The sequence below is a fragment of the Sinohyriopsis cumingii genome, chromosome 1 (assembly GCF_028554795.1).
Source record: "Sinohyriopsis cumingii isolate HCF-2022 chromosome 1, ASM2855479v2, whole genome shotgun sequence".
In the NCBI taxonomy this organism is placed as follows: domain Eukaryota; kingdom Metazoa; phylum Mollusca; class Bivalvia; order Unionida; family Unionidae; genus Sinohyriopsis; species Sinohyriopsis cumingii.
This window is the reverse complement of record NC_142961.1, coordinates 145379588-145397394: the sequence shown is the minus strand read 5'-3', so window position 1 is coordinate 145397394 and position 17807 is coordinate 145379588. Positions and strand designations below refer to the sequence as shown.

The following is a 17807-nucleotide window of genomic DNA, read 5'->3' as shown; positions in this document are numbered from 1 at the left end:
GGACCATTCCTTGGTCAGCAAGGTGTGAATAATACCCAAGAAGCTGCACCACCACACCAAAAAAAAGGGTCGCCCATGCATCAACACCTGCTGTGCAAGCAACCCAGAGAAAACACAGCAGTTCATCAGCAAACTGCAGGAAGCTCTCACCAAAGCAACACCTGATGACACCATTGACTCCAAGTGGTCCCACCTCTGTGACTCTGTGTACAATTCAGCCATCACTGCTTATGGGAAAAAGGAGCACAAAAATGCAGACTGTTATGAGGCCAACTGGAGATAGAGCCAGTGACTGAGGCAATGAGGAAAGCCCTCCAGGCATACAAGGTTGCACCTAGCCCCAGAACACTACAAGCCCTCAGGACTGCCAAGAACAATGCCCAGAAGACCACCCGTCGCTGTGCCAACACCTACTGGCTGAACCTTTGCACCAGTATACAGACAGCTCCTGACACCGGGGATGCAAGATGATAGTATGAGGGTATCAAGAAGGCGACAGGCCCCCCTTCCTCTAAAACTGTCCCCCTAAAGTTCAATATGGGTGAAGTCATCACAGACAGGGGAAACAACTGCAGTGATGGGTTAAGCACAATCTCGAGCTGTATGCAACCCAAAACATCGTCACTGACACCATCCTAGACCTTCCTGTCATAGAAGAACTAGACACACCACTCACCCTGGAAGAGCTCGGAAAAGCCATCGATTGCCTTGCCTGTGGGAAGGTTCCTGGAAGCGATGGCATTCTGCCTGAAGTCCTCAATGGTGGGAAATCATCACTGACCCAGCCCCTACACACACTCCTCTGCCTCTGCTGGGAACAGGGACACATCCCACAGGACATACATGATGCCAACATCATCACTTTGTACAAGAACAAAGGAGATCGTAGCAAATGCAACAACTATCAGGGCATCTCCCTCCTCAGCATCGTCAGAAAGGCTTTCCGTGTTGCCTTGGTGCGCTTGCATATCCTAGCCTTCCGTGCCTACCCAGAGTCCCAGTGTGGCTTTCGAGCTGGCAAGTCAACTGTAGACAGAATCTTCTCACTATGCCAGCTGCAGGAGAAGTGTTGCGAGCAGCAGATGACCCTCTACATTGCCTTCATAGACCTGACAAAGGCGTTTGACCTGGTCAGTCGGAGTGGACTCTTCAGACTGGTGCAGAAGATTGGTTGCTCCCATGACTGCCTGCTGTCGTCACATTGTTCCACGAGAACATGCACAGCATTGTGCTTCAATGGCGCTACACTGGAGGCCTTCCCAGTTATCAGAGGAGTCAAACAAGGCTGTGTCCTTGCGCCGACACGAGGGAGTGTACATCCATACCAGTGCTGATGGCAAGCTGTTCAACATTGGCCATCTCCGTGCTAAGACTAAAGTCACAGAACAGAGGTACTCATCTGTGAATTGCTCTTCGCCAATGATGCAGCCTTGACATCACACACGGAAGATGGACTGCAGCAGCTGGTATGCCACCTCTCCTACGCCTGTAAGGAATTTGGACTGACCATCAGTTTGAAGAAAATGAACATCATGGCGCAGGATGTAGACTCCCCTCCCTCTGTCACCATCGATGGGTACAACTTGGAAGTTGTTGAGAACTTCACATACATCGGGTCCACCATGTCCAGCTCACTCTCAATTGATTCTGAGGTGAATGGCAGGATTGCCAAGGCAGCAGCAGTGACGGCCAGACTTAACCAGAGGGTTTGGAACATCCCCAACCTAACTGAGAAGACCAAACTGCGTGTATACCAAGCCTGCGTACTCAACTCACTCCTCTACAGCAGCAAAACATGGACCACCTATGCGGGACACGAAATGAAACTCAACAGTTTCCACCTGAGATGCCTGCGGCGCATTCTGCACATCCAATGGCAGGACAAAGTACCCAACAAAGAGGTTCTGGAATGCGCCTACAGGAACAGCATGTTCTCCATTCTGAGCACCAAGAAACAGACTGAAAGACATTATACTATGAATCAAGAAACAGACTGAAAGACATTATACTATGAATCAAGAAACAGACTGAAAGACATTATACTATGAATCAAGAAACAGACTGAAAGACATCATACTATGAATCAGGAAACAGACTGAAAGACATCATGCTATGAATCAAGAAACAGACTGAAAGACATTATACTATGAATCAAGAAACAGACTGAAAGACATTATACTATGAATCAAGAAACAGACTGAAAGACATCATACTATGAATCAAGAAACAGACTGAAAGACATCATGCTATGAATCAAGAAACAGACTGAAAGACATTATACTATGAATCAAGAAACAGACTGAAAGACATCATACTATGAATCAGGAAACAGACTGAAAGACATTATACTATGAATCAGGAAACAGACTGAAAGACATTATACTATGAATCAAGAAATAGAATGAAAGACATCATACTATGAATCAAGAAACAGACTGAAAGACATTATACTATGCTTCAGCTTATGGCAGGCATATAACAAATATGCAACATGTCTCCAACATGTCAAGTGCCAAAATTTAAAATGTTTGGCACAAAGTATTTTTCCACTTTGATGTTTTCAGCAAAACTGTTTCCAACATCACCTACAGTATATTTCAGGAAAATACTTTTTCTGTCGTTAGAAAGCCTGTCAGTAAAAATAAAATCTTGAGCATATATTTTATTTAATTGCAAAGTTTAGCACCTAATTGCTAATGAAATCTACCCTTGTAAGACCTATCACATATATACATTTTGTACTAGAAAAGTACACTAACTATGAAGACAATTAAGTTTGAACATTATGTGAGAGTAACAACACAGTCTGTTAACTATGCCATCCCCCCATTGCTGAATGAACTAAGATACTTACAGAGGGAAACAATATTGGAGTATCACTTGAAAAAGATACATGTATATAATACAAATACTAATAAGACAGTTTGCTTAAAATAACTAGTACTTTGATTGTAATGTACACATGTACAGTAAAATCTACATAAATTCTAGACATGACAGGTAAACAATGATCCATAACTCACATGTTCAGATGTGTTTGCTGGAGTGGGAAGATGGGCTAGTTCCTTCAGACTTGAATTGGTGTCTTTGGCCAGCTGGTTTGTGTAGTGTGTTGTCTGATGCCTATGAAAAGAATGAAAGGAATTTTAAAAGATTGCTTATCATAAAATTTATGAAACAAGGTAAATACCACATACTAGGCTAATAGGTGCCTCTAGTACATCGCATTACTCCATTAGCTGAATAAATTTTATGTCTAGTAAATACCAGTTTGAGATTATGTCTATAACAATACTGCACAAATACTGTAGTACTTAATTAGTCGAATAAATTTTATGTCTAGTAAACACCAGTTTGAGATTATGTCTATAACAATACTGCGCAAATACTGTAGTACTCAATTAGTCGAATAAATTTTATGTCTAGTAAACACCAGATTAAAATTATGTATTTAACAACACTGCACAAATACTACTGTATTACTCAATTAGTTTAATAGATTTTAGGTCAAGTAAACAGGAGTCTGAGATTCTGGCTGTAACAATACAGTACAATATGGCGCAATATTATATCACTCAATTAAATGAATAAATTTCATGTCTACTAAACATCAGTCTGAGATTATGTCTACAAAAATACTGGAATAGTCAATCAGTTCGATAAATTTAATATGTATTAAACATTAGTAAGAGATTCTATTGGTAACAATACTGCACAAACTTCAAATTTCAGTTTAGCTCATGTTGTCAAGTAATGAAGTGTTATTCCATGCAGTGGCATGTATAACATTATATCACGATAAAACAAAAACAAAATCTTTATATTAGAAGTTAGACAACTAGAGTAAAAAATTTCTTATTCATTAATATCCCACCACTGAAAATGTTCCACAAAATATTAAAAGAATTTTTAATGTGTTAGATCAAACAAATTCCAGATAATGGTGATGGAAAAAAATAATGGACCAAAAATTCACAAGGTTAACCTGATTTTTTAAAAGCTATTTCCCCGGTACAAAGTCAGGCATAAAGGATTATAATACATCACAGGACTACTCCCACAGCCCAATGTAAATATTACAAATATGAGATAACAATAAAAGAACAAAGAAATGTTTAACCTTGTCTACGTTGAATTAGTACAGACCCAATTATTTCAATATGAAAATTCATGATTATCTATAATTGATTTTTGTAACAAAAGAATTGTGTATATTGCCTGGTACTAGGCACAATTTAAAGCTGAATAAAAACTAATGAACTGTGTGCATCACATTTACTACATGATATCTCTCTCTTTCTCATTTCTTAAATACAAAAATGCATTGTGTTTCATGACACTTAAATGAGCTGCTAGAAGGAAATAATATGGATTGCCAAATCAGGTCTAAACTGGCTATAATACTAGCAAAATTGAATTTGGTGGATATTTAAAAAAAATTAAAATCAAACAAGCCCTCACAAGGGGGCTGACTTGTTTCAAAATACCTTTTTTTCTGACAAAAACCAACACTGTAGTCCCCACACACACTTGTGCCATATGACTAGAGATGGAAAGGGACAAGGGAGTTATCTCCATTTTTATGAAACTGTGGCATAGCAACATACATTTTATCTGTGATTGTCACCCATATCCCCATGTTTCAAGAAATGACTGTATGTGATATATGTTCTTGAAATTTCTGCACAAGTTCTAACAGTGGAACAAAAGCAAGCAATTCAGTTTCAAAATTACAGTAAACAAGACTATTAGACACACAGACTAACTGAAAGACTGCTTGAAAATAAAAAACAACTTCTGAAGTCTTCCTGAGCAGAGAATAATTCTAAAAGCGGGATGTATTGGTGGCTAACTCCTCATACAAGACAGAATTTCAAAAAATGATGTACAATGTATTATCAACATCTATTATAGATCATTGTATATTGGCATCAGCTTTTGTTAAAATTACCAATGGTGATCAAAATTCTAGGAAGGCGATTCAGTTCAATGAAGAAAAGCATGATGATTGAAAACTGAGATGCATATACCAACAGCCAATGTTTTCCTTTAAGTCACTGATGTCCTTTAATGTATTGTATTTTTGCTGCATAGATGGACTATATATTTCCTAAACAAGAGACCCTGGAAGACACTGGTGTCCACTAATGTAATGTATTTTTGCTGCATAAATGGACTATATTTCTTAAACAAAAGTCCCTGGAAGACACAGATGCTCTAATGATTAAAAGAATTTCCAGAATTCCAGATAAGACCATTTCTGCTCTTAAACTACTTACAAACCATCTTATAAACTGCTGAAACCATCTCTGATTTTCCTGTGACAAGATTTTCAAGTTAGCCATTGTGGCAGCCATACTGGACACTATTAGAAGACAACCATATCTGAAGTTGTACCGGCATCATTCTCATTCAAGATAAACTAGATACCACAGTCTTCTGGTGTTGATATAACTTTTCAATCAGAAGCCATTCAGAACAATTAATGATAATATTTTCAACATGGCCACTTTGGCAGCCTTAATGAATGTCTAAGCAGAACCATTTGGATTTTGGACCAAACATGCATCAAAAGAAGTTTTCAGGTGAAAACTCCATGTTGACATGATAATATGTTCAGAAAGATTAGAAATAAAGCTTTCAAGAAGGCTGCTGTGGCAGCCATTATGGACATCAGATCAAGACCAACTAGACATCATAAGTCTTTCAGTGAAGACTCCATGCTGATATGACCATCCATTTAAGAGTAGTGATAAAAAAAAATTCAAAATGGTTGTGACTGAAGTCATATTGGATGTCTAAGCAGCACTAATTTTATTTAGGACCAACTAGACCTTGGGATGTGTGTGTGTGTGTGTGTGTGTGTGTGTGTGTGTGTGTGTGTGTGTGTGTGTGTGTGTGTGTGTGTGTGTAGTTTCACAGCAATCCTTGAAGTAGTTTAGTAGTAGTGATAACAAATGTGTGCAAAGAGATTGAGAGATGATGGATGTCCATCCCACCAACTCTCCTGGTCCATGGCTAAGTTATGGAAGAATATCCACTGGGCAATAGATGAAACTTTCAACTAGTTTTAAAAGAAAAATGGGCATTAACAAGGAAAATGAAATTAACGAGTGACGACTAAAGCTGCATGGGAGAAATTCATGCTATATCTTTTCTGGTACACTAGATAATTGTAAAATTCATTATTTTTCAGGGCAAATTTTGGTGATTGATTGGAATAATATAATGCTCCCCTAGGAATAAATATTTGCACAAGACCTACTGTAAACAGTGTTTCTTAAATTCTGAAGCACTGACGAAAATGAATAAAAGGAATCATTTTATGTGCAAACTGTTCTTACAATCTGTTTCTAAGTTCCTCTGAATCCTGGGCTGTTCCGATCTGACCGACCATTTTCTGGATTTGGGCAACTGCAACAAAAATATTACAGTATTTAGACTGTAAATGTGTATCTGAGGCAATATAACTACCCCTGCCAGCAAACCCATTTCAATATCTAACTTTACAGTTCACTGGGAATTATAAAACAACACTGTTGACATCAGTAGGAATAAACATATGATAATGATTACACAATTTTTCCTAAACCAGCCTGTGATTACAGGATAGCTGTTAACAGATGCCATTGTGTATTACACTCCCAACTTCTCCAGAATGTACAGAATTCTAAATGTGGAGAGCTTAGGGACTTCCCTTTCATGTACCTATGTGCTCACAAAAACATCTAATGTTGTGCCAACTATTCCAAAATGCCACTTAGCTCTGCATGCAGAGAGCGAAATTGTGCTTTTTAAATGATTTACAGAAAATAAACTAAACGTGTTTGACATTTTTTGTGAAGTTACTATTACTGTGTCAGCTTTGTGTGGAAGCTGTAATGGGAATATGGTATTAACTATTGATTCATTGATATCTTAGCAAACTGTCCATAAAAATTACGTTTATTCCTATCCAAATTATCTACTGCTATGATTGGCAGACTTCAATGGTTACATACAGTAGTCACTTTCACTTCTGCTAAGACAAGTACTACTGCTGAATACTGTATATACTATGTAAGATGACCTTACCAATTTTAAGCAAGAACCTTGAGCTCAGCTGTACAAGGTTGTTTTGAATTCTATATCTACCATGTAAGATGATCTTACCAATTTTAAGCAAGAACCTTGAGCTCAGCTGTACAAGGCTGTGTTGAATTCTATATCTACCATGTAAGATAATCTTACCAATTTTAAGTAAGACCTTGAGCTCAGCTAAAAAAAAGCTGTGTTGAATTCTGTATATATCATGTAAGACAACATTAAAATATTTAAGCAAGACCTTGAGAATGGCTGTAAAAGGCAGTGTTGAATAATTTATATACTATGTAAGATGACCTTACCAAATTTAAGCAAGACCTTGAGCTCAGCTGTACAAGGCTGTGTTGAATTCTGTATATACTATGTAGGTTGACAAACAAATTTTATGCAAGACCATGAGATCAGCTGTACAAGGTTATGTTGAATTCTGTATATACCATGTAGGTTGACAAACAAATTTTATGCAAGTCCTTGAGATCAGCTGTACAAAACTGTGTTGAATTCTGTATATCCCATGTAGGTTGACCAAACAAATTTTAAGCAAGACTTTGAGCTCAGCTGTACAAGGCTGTGTTGAATTCTGTATATACCATGTAAGATAATCTTACCAATTTTAAGCAAGACATTGAGCACAGCTGTACAAGGCTGTGTTGAATAATGTATATACCATGTAAAACAACATCATCAATTTTTAGCAAGACCTTGAGCTTAATTGTACATGGCTGTGTTTGTAAAGAAAAAAATCTTACATGATTACAGAGATTTATTATGAACAATTAGAATAGCATATATATATATTCATAATAATTAAGTATATGACAGCATTACTGAATGCCTAATTAATAAAAACTTTACAACTGAGTTATCTTGTTTATGATCTTGAATCTGCTGATTTATCAAATGTGTATGTCTTAAATTTTATACAAAGAGCATTATGTCCATTTTTATTCAATCAACTCATTTTATGTCCATTTTTATTCAATCAACTCATCTTAGTATTAGGAGAGAGACAAAATTGCTGGCTTGCTGTACTGTAAACCACGATGTTTATTAAAAGCTTCCTAAATTTTGTTAAACTTCATAAAACATTGGGACTTCTATTACCAACCAAGAAAGTTCAGAACTTCAAAAAATAAAACACATTGGTGGAACTTTTGGATAACCTAAAAAGTCCTTATAACATTTCACTTAAATAAAACAAAAAGATGTACATAAATACTGGTACTTCTTGTTTCAACAATAATATATGTTAGTCTAATGAAAAAACAAAGCAACCTGTTCCACCAATCACTCTGAATTGGTGAATTATATATTTATATTCAAACCTTTCTTCAAAAAGAACAATGCTTACATTATGTAAAGTGGTAAATTGATAAATTCAGGTGGCAAATCAGCACATTCAGCTGGTAAACTTGTAAATTCAGGTTGCAAATTGGTACATTCTGGTGGTAAATTGATACATTCCAGTGGTAAGTTGGTATGTATATCCAGGTGAGGTGACTTCATCAAAAGGAGCTATTAATCTTTGCAAAAGAATCAATTAAATATTGAACAAAGTCATTCTTTCTTTGGGGTTGAAGGATCAAAATTCTGCTAATCTGAATTTATCCTCCAATAAATCCAAAAACAGATTTTCAAGTAATTATTATAATCAAGGAAATAATCATCATGCATTGATCACATTGCTGCAATGGAAGCATAATTTTTTGCCCCCTTGTCTACTTTCTTCACACAGGACTATACTCACCATTTTGTGTAATTTTTTGAATGTTGTTGCCAATTGTCTGCGACAGTTTCCCAAGATCATTTCCACCTGTGGATATGGATGAAAAATACTCAAGAAGTTAAACATGTTGCTCTTGATATTTTTAAGATCGTTTTTAAACAGCGCTCTTAAGTTAATCATTTTTCCAATGTATTAAGTCAAAGAAAGAGATTTCTAATCATGAAACATGTGCTGTTAAAGAAAATATTAGTCTTTTCATACAATTTACAAATTATAATCACTACAACACTTTTTAGCCAATCCAGATCAAGCTCTGACTAAAGTGGATATCATTATACATCTGACAGTAATTTGTAAAATAATATAATTATGATCAGTTCTATACATTGTGAATTTACTACACGCTATAAATTCTCACGGATTCTGTTTTGCTACAAAGCATCAATATAAAGACAATACAAGAATCCCTGTGGAAACAATAGAACACCTTCCACAATTCACGAATTTTGGTTCTGATGAAATGTAATTTTTCACAACCTGCAACAAAACAATTGACACTCTTGAAAGTATATGAATTCACAGTGAATTTAAATTATTTCATAAGACATTTTAAATCATCCTAAATCATTGTGATTTTTTTTTTCACTAAGAAAGACTAATGTTTGAAATAAAATAAATCTAGTCAATAGTTAGATTCAAGAATCAATAATATTTTTTTTACATTTTCAAAGGTACTCTTGTAATAACAGCTGCTGCATTTTATTTGAAACGGTGAACACGTACCTCCTTGACCTGTGGAGTTGTTTTGATAGGAAACCCCTTCAAAAGAACCACGTCCATAACTTGCCATGACTAATAAATCAAGCACAGCTCGAGATTTTTAAAGGCTGTATAAAATCTGAAAAAGAAGTATTTTGCCTCACAGTTCAGACCATATATGAATGTATCCCCATACCTTATAAGTTTTCAGTAAAAAGATATCAACAAATCAGATGGGAACTAGGTAAAAGAAAAAGGTTTTGCTAAGGCACAGAATAACCATAACACTTTGGTTAACACAATTCTCAATGTTATTTGAATTACTTACAAGTGTGATGGTATGCTGCAAATTTCATAGATAAATATATGATACATCAATGTAAAATCATATCAAATTAAAACCTGAATGAAAAATGTTTTTTTGTTTTTATATAACATAAATATTTATTACTTCATCACTCCTTTTCCAAAAATAATTAGTTGGCTCTGTAGAATAACTAATTACTTCCCTTGATCACAAATAATCATTCCCCTGATGGCAAGATAGATAACTGTGCCTGGTTTGGTACTTCCTCATCTATTCTAAGGACACAAACAAAATCTTATTTGTAGATAATAATTATGTCCCCATAAAATGGGGTCATCGATGAACTTTAAGAACAAAGTATCACTTTTTATGGATCAAATATGGTGGTCTGGTTTTGATAATATATATTGAGAAATTCTGTAAAAGTTGCTATGGATGCCAACTAGTGTCAAACATTAGTAAATCTGAAGCTATGGTGTGAAACCCACTTCCAACTGGGAATGGCAACATTTAGCTACCAAGTTATTGCAACCACTTCCTTTATGTGGTCATATATTTGTAGCTGTGGATTGCTAAGCCGAGGCTTCTTTAAAGGGAGACAATCATTGTTATCTAATATGTCTGCTACTCATCATTTTCTGTTCAAAATTGATAGGTGATAATTAAGCAGTTATCTAACTGAAAATGGCATTGTTCACTGAAAAAAAAAATCCTTTGAAGTTGCAGGCAAATGGAAGTTGAGAGATAAATATTGCAGTATCCTGAAGTGGATAAGAACTGCACAAACTGAACATCCTGAAGTCAGATATCCAACTGTACTTGCCAATGCACAGAGGTACACCTCACTGAATGAACGGGGCTCAGCCCTGCTAAACTCCTCTAATGCTGCATGATTCGTAAATATACAGCTTTACAAATGATGACACAGAGAAGTATATGGTGATGTGTGTGAAAGTGATTTAAAGGCAGGAGATAGTGTTTTGGTTCTTTTGGACAGAGAAAATAATCTATTGTATTCTAATCATAATCTGTATCAGGGAAAAACAAAATTTTGTAGTTACTAATTTTCTATTGTTCTTGTGTTTACACATTTTTCACATTTGTTTTTATTTGTTAATTCTGAAAAAAGGAAGACGTGTAGTATCTGTCTATATTTCAATATAATTAATTATTGGTGTTATTTCAACTTTATACTAACTTAGATAAATATCAATCCTTTCTGGTTATGAAATAATGTGTTTCCCATCTGTAGAAAATATCCAGCTACATAACAGTTAACCATTGATGATTATTTGTATTGGTTTCATCTGGTAATCAATTCAATTTGTAAAAAGCCAGACATTATAGGGACATGAAGGCTGCAAGTTTTTTTCAACCTGAAAAGTTACACCCATTACAAAGAAACCAAAGTGTGCGCCACCGATTGAAAAAGACCTGCAGTTCAAATAAGATCAAAAACAAAGAACTCCAGAACTGAAGTGTGTTTATTTGGAAGGAGAGATATCATGCAATTTATTCTGGCCATATGACTTCAAAAGAGCACAGCACAAACTATACATTGTAATTAATTTTTTACAGTATAATTGTAATTACAAATAGGTATAAACACTTAATCAACTACAACTTAAACAAAGAATTTAATTTCATGTCTCCAGTACTTTACCAGATAATGGCGGTCAAAGCAAACCTTTGCTATTGTTGTTGTTTTAGGGTTTAATGCCATTTTCAGCACAAGATAGGCTATACATGATGGCCAGTATAAATGGTGGAGGAAGAACCCGAGAAAACCCCAGAAAGAACCACAGACCTACAAGAACAGAGGTGGGATGGACCACTCGGCCACTCTGGGCCCCAAAGTAATCCTTTACCATGCACATGAGAGCACATGTAAAAGTGTCTTCACACTATAATATTCATGCATTCAAATAACATTCATCACTGTTAGGTAACTTCTATCTTCGTTACAATAATTCACTGCATAGTTTTAAAATATGTCTACGTACGCAATGGTTGGTTAATATTTGCTTTGCTGCTTTACTTTACATTTATTAGTTAGTACCATTTCGGTAAATCTTTGGTATGATTCTGTTGGGGTTCGAACCCACGATCTCCGGCTTCTTTTTCTGTGCTAGTGATATGCATAATATTAAATATTATTGAAATTATTATGCTTTAAACAAAGACTAAATATAATTCATCTATCAACAGACATACCCCTGCCAATTTCATTATATTTTTATTTTCTTTGTTCTTATACAATATACACAAATTTTAGCAGGATACAGACATATGATCTTGACATATGACACTGTATTGAACTAGATCATAGTACAGTGTACAGAATAATGATAAATTCTACATAAATTGAACAAAAACAGTAACAGACACATATCAATATAGATAAAACATTACTGCACTGGTGCAGTTTACATGATTTTTTTCAGTATTAGCAGGGATGGTCCTGGCTTTTAAAAAGCTGTCGCCAAAAAAATCGCCAACCTCAATATTTTGTCGCCAATTTTCAAAAAGTGTCGCCAAAACAAGTAGTGTACATTTTTCCAAGTGTTAATTTAGTCTATTAATGTAACAGGCAATGAAAATTACAAAAGATGTGTTAGTTAATACTTTAATTACAACAAGCATTAACAAAATGTTACAAACTGTTACATGAAGATCTGTCGCGATTTTAGAGTTGCCCACTTGTTGAATGCAGTTTCAAAGTCTAATTTTTCACATCTGTACATGTTGATTCTCATTAAATTCTCGAGAGATGAGATGCAGAGCTTATTTCTGATGTCAGTTTTTATGAAGTTCATCTTACTGAATCCACGTTCACAGTCTACAGTGCTGACAGGTGACACCAGTAGTCTCTCAGCAGCCCCCCCCATAGCTAGCATCCCAAAGCTTGTAGTGAATTGCTTCCTAAATCCCAAGAATGATCACTGAATGCGGTATAAATTTTCTCGACAAGGAAAATAGGATCTCCATTCCCACGAATGAAACTTACACGAGTCAACACCTGGCAATATTGGACCGTATATATAAGCATAAATTCACACCCAATTTAGGGATTCTTTCACTCCTGTACTTTGAGAAATAAATAATTATTATTAATTATGCAAAACTTTTGTTGTTGTTTTTTGCTATTTCTTGTTGTGGAGTTTAAGTCTCTGCAGCCGTAACATGGAATTGATGGCAAAAGGAAAAGATCATTGAGTAAAATGCTGCACTGGCGACAGATATAATTGTGATTGAGATTTTTTCCATTTTCTTTGTATTTATACACAGTCGGTACTTCAAAGGTTATAAGTTTTCTATGAAGGTTTAGCAAAACTATTGTATTGGTATATGTATAAAAAAAAACAAAAAAACACAGAAGGATTAGCCATACAATTTAATTGTATCTGTTCTATTCGCGTCTTCAGAAGTCGGTCAGTTGTAGGTATAGTGCGGTAGCATGATTGATCACAGCATACAGTACTCAGCCCAGATGTCAGCATAAGCAGATTATGATGTAACAATGCACTGTAAAGATGGGGTTGTCAATACGAACAAAGGATCGTTTGTGTAACAGATTGATTCCAATGCATTGCTTAGTCAAGTTTGTGGCTTCCTTTCGTTCTCGCTTTTAATTTATCCAGTCCAAATCCATCTATCAACAGATTAAATAACCAAAAAGTATGTCGCCAAAATAATCGCCAGATGGGATATTTTTGTCGCCAATAAGGAAAAAAAATTGCAATTTGCGACATTGGCGAAGCCCAGGACGATCCCTGGTATTAGTAATTCTATTGTTTCCCAGTAAATAAAGCAAACTTTCAATGTGACACAAAGGTGAATGAGTTGCTTTTTAAATATTTCACTATTTAATTAGCACAAAAAGATTAGTAACCTCATATAACAGTTTATTAAATTTGTGAAGTATGTGTGTATGTGTGTGTATGTATACACACACACACATATCGTCTTACACACTAATTTGATGCTACCCCTATTCTGAGAAGGTATCATAAACTCAGTTCTGGGAGAAAGCATCTCTCAATGATGCCATAACCACAACATTTGTTTACACTGACCAAGATCGAGTCATACTGATGGAAACATTTGTTGAAAATCCAATTACTATAACCTGTTAAATGAAACAAAGATAAATACCATAAAAAATACTGCATTTTACTAATATTATTTTTTCTAATCAGAAAGCCCTCATAAAAATCCTAATCAGCTATTCTGACAGGGCAAATAAACTTCCCACCATAATAAGCATCCTGTCTACTACTCAACATGTGTTAGCCATGTTTCTCACAGCTGATAAACTTTATCAATAACACTGTTCAGAACGGTGTCCAGCCTTATAATGTTGGACACGAACTTGGATCTGTTCTGAGTGATATTCTTTTGTTATTACAAACATTTTTATCATGATATGAAAAGATTTTCCCCACTCTGACTATTTTAGCTTTGTGACAAAATCTGTTCTAAAATGAAGATTATGATAAAATATAAGAAAAATTTGGAATGCTAAATAGTTCCTTTTAATGTTATTTTTCCATAAACTTGAGTTTTCTATGTGCTGTTGATGTTGCTCTGCAATAGATTATTTTCTTTGGAGCAATAGTGTCACAGGAAAAAAATAGACTTCTATGATGTGCATTAAACTTTGATAAATCAACCCCACCTCCAAATCTGTGTTGATATTGATGCAAAATATGTGGGTATAATGTCACCTGTTCATTAAAATGTGGAATTTTGCTGTATGCAAATCTTTCTGGAACAAGCCTGCGTATACTTTAGACACATATCGGTAATTGGTAACAGCTGAATCTATCGCAAAATTCAAAATGGCCACAGGAGAAAGGTTTGTACTATTCCATGTGGATTTACAAGTCACCAAACATAGCATTTGCTTTGGAAACAAAATGTACATGTCACCAAAAGAACCCTTCAACTGACAGTGGCTCCACAGCTGTGCTAAATACCTCAAAGTGTATAAAATGTACACTTGTGTGCATACAAAATTGTCTGCAGAGTTTTGCATGTTTTAGCGAATATGTGATATCATCCCATAAACCGCCAATCAATATCATCACGGGTGAGGGGATGATTTATCGGCCTATGTGAAAATGGGTAATGTACTACAAGAGCTTAACGAAAAGGGGTTAGTGATGATTTTTTTTTGCTCCATTACATGATATGGGATCAGTTCGTAGCCTCAATCACAACAAATCAAGTTGAGGCTACGACATCGTAGCTACAAGAGCTTAACGAAAAGGGGTCGTCCAGATGAAGATCGTTAAGACGAGTATTAGGGTAAATATCATTGTCATTTCTTACCCATACTTTGCTAAAATAACTAATGTTTCCAAAGTAATTAAAGATATCAGTAATATAAGAAGAGTATTTCTGAAAACGTAAAAGTGCCTGAGTTCGTCAAATCAGGGTGGTCCATGATGCATGCTTACAACGCCATTATCTAACGTAAATCGGATTTTTGTTTCTTTTAATAAAGTTTTGAACTACTTAAAGTACCTGGGAAATAATGAGAAATATCATACTTTAAATAAATGTTAATGTCACTTTTAAATCGAAGACGAAACTGAGCAATATTTCTCATGGTGCGAAAAAGTCACAGTCCGAATCCGCTTGAACCCTGAAGCGCAACTGTCAAGCTGATCAATACAGAATAGATTGTACCCATTTCAAGTCTATTAAACTCAAATAATTTTATCTAAAATTTTACAAATATACTACTGCATTGACACTTACATTTTTACTATTTTGCAGTTGACAGTTTGTGAAACTGACTTGAAAACGCGGTATTTTGCTTCCGCAAACCACCTCTCCCTACGAAATAACTGCTGTCATATTCAACGTGACGTCAACCAAGGGGATTAACTCTCACAGTACAAGTGATTTGTCTGGTTCCCTGCTTCCTAAAAAGCCACTACATCCAGCCTTGTGAGCAAACTCAACAATCATAACAAGCAGAGAACCTGACTAGCAAGTTAATTTTCACGAGGGCATTAATCAATGTTTATATTTATTCATTTCGTTATCTGAATAGACGTAACACAATGAAAATACCTAAGTAAAACTAATCAGCCACAAAACCCCCAAAAATATATTTAAAAAATAAGCAACTTATTAAAAAAACCACCACCAAAAAAAAATTATCTGTAAGAAATTAGTAATGCAATAAAGGAAAATTTCGAAAGAAAACTGTTATGAAGGAATAAAATGTTTTCAGTACATTAAATACTTTTTTATTCGTAAGAAATTATTACAATGACGCTTTAACCTACGGCTGAGACTACGATTAAACACACACACACACACACACACACACACACAGATTCTAACCCCAGTCCAGATTTTGTTGAAAACTTAAACCCCAACCAATGATTTTTACAGTTCTGAAAATAAATAAACATTATATAGTCTATTAGGGGATTATAAACTCCACAGAGCAGTCAAATGTTGTCCGTATAAATGTGATTTCTAGATAAATACTGTTCTATTATTTATTGTAAAATTAGGATTCGATACTTAATTAATATACAAACTAAATTATTAAAATCAATATTTGTTCGGTTTACTACGTCCCAGATATTCAAAGTTTAAAGTGATGAGCTTATAACGTTGCTGATTTATTTGACACCTAAATACTTTGTAAATAGGGATATAAAATGTGAAGGAAAGACTGTTTTTCTCGAACAGTATTTCTTTACAGGTCAAATTTAGGTTACGTATATGTATGTACTTGGATTGTATCCACCAAAATATACTTTGTGGCCCTGGGTAGATCAACAAGTAGGTTTCCTCATGTTTAGGCTCGAATAAACAGTAACACAGAAAGAGTGAAAACAGCAAGCTTTTTAAAATTTTACAAATAATTTATTTTCTGGAAAATTCTGTAAAAATGAAAAAAGGAGAAGAACTTACGGTTTCAAGAATCAAATCCAAAAATAATCTAAGAACAATCCATGAATTAAATTGCAAAAGTCCTAGTAATAAATGTTCTAATAATTTCAAATTCGAATCCTGATGTAAAGTCCAAGATGTATGACGATGACGTATGCTGTAGTCAGTATTGTGCTTATCTACAGTTCCTTGTAGAAATGCAAATAATGGCACTCCGATATTGGAAATCCAAATTAAACTTGTAAACAATGTCTTTCCAAAATCTGTGTAAGCACTCTTCAAATATTTCCAGAGAATAAAGATTTAAGCCTTTTGAAATCCAAATGATCTGAAGAAAATTATAGCTTAAGATCTGGCTACAACAAATTAACTTGACATCAGTGTGAAAAGCCCCAAAACTGAGAAATCTCTCTCAAAACAAAGATTATATTGTATCATAAGACACAGTTTCGAAATTCCCCCAAGTTGTGAAATCAGAAGGGGGGGGGGGGGGCTCACATGATCATGTTTATATCACATACACAAAATATGGCCTTGATTAGACCAATGATATTTTATTCCCAGAATAAAAAATAAAAAAGTGTTTACTTCTTAACCCACGTAGCCCCATCTTGACCTTGAATGCAACCAATCATTTTAAAATAAAATAGAACTTTGTTTACTAATTCTGAACCCAGGTCAGGATTTAGATCAACACCTGTCGTTTATAAACTAACAGTCAAGGTCAAACAATTTTCTGAAAAAGTATCGTCTCTAGTGAATAAATTTACATTACAATAGCATGTAAGAAAAAGAAAAATTTAAAACTGACAAACAAACAATTAAATTCACACACACACACACACAAACACACACACACACACACACACACACACACACACACACACACACACACACACACACACACACACACATATATATATATATATATATATATATATATATATATATATATATATATATATATATATATATATATATATATATATATATATATATATATATATATAT

General features: G+C 34.8%; 1 protein-coding gene across 1 annotated transcript in view; it reads right to left on the bottom strand.

Moving 5' to 3' along the window:
- LOC149808087 (syntaxin-7-like) overlaps window positions 1-15772 on the bottom strand; it is a 43777-nt gene extending 28005 nt beyond the window's left edge. Inside the window, exons 1-5 of the mRNA XM_089973425.1 lie at window positions 15642-15772; window positions 9593-9707; window positions 8831-8896; window positions 6345-6414; window positions 3024-3123 (exon numbers count right to left, since the gene is read on the bottom strand). Of these exons, the coding sequence (XP_089829551.1) occupies window positions 3024-3123; window positions 6345-6414; window positions 8831-8896; window positions 9593-9659 (303 nt within the window). The 5' untranslated portion in view covers window positions 9660-9707; window positions 15642-15772. The remainder of the gene's footprint in view (window positions 1-3023; window positions 3124-6344; window positions 6415-8830; window positions 8897-9592; window positions 9708-15641) is intronic.
- Between the last annotated feature and the right edge of the window lie 2035 nt (window positions 15773-17807).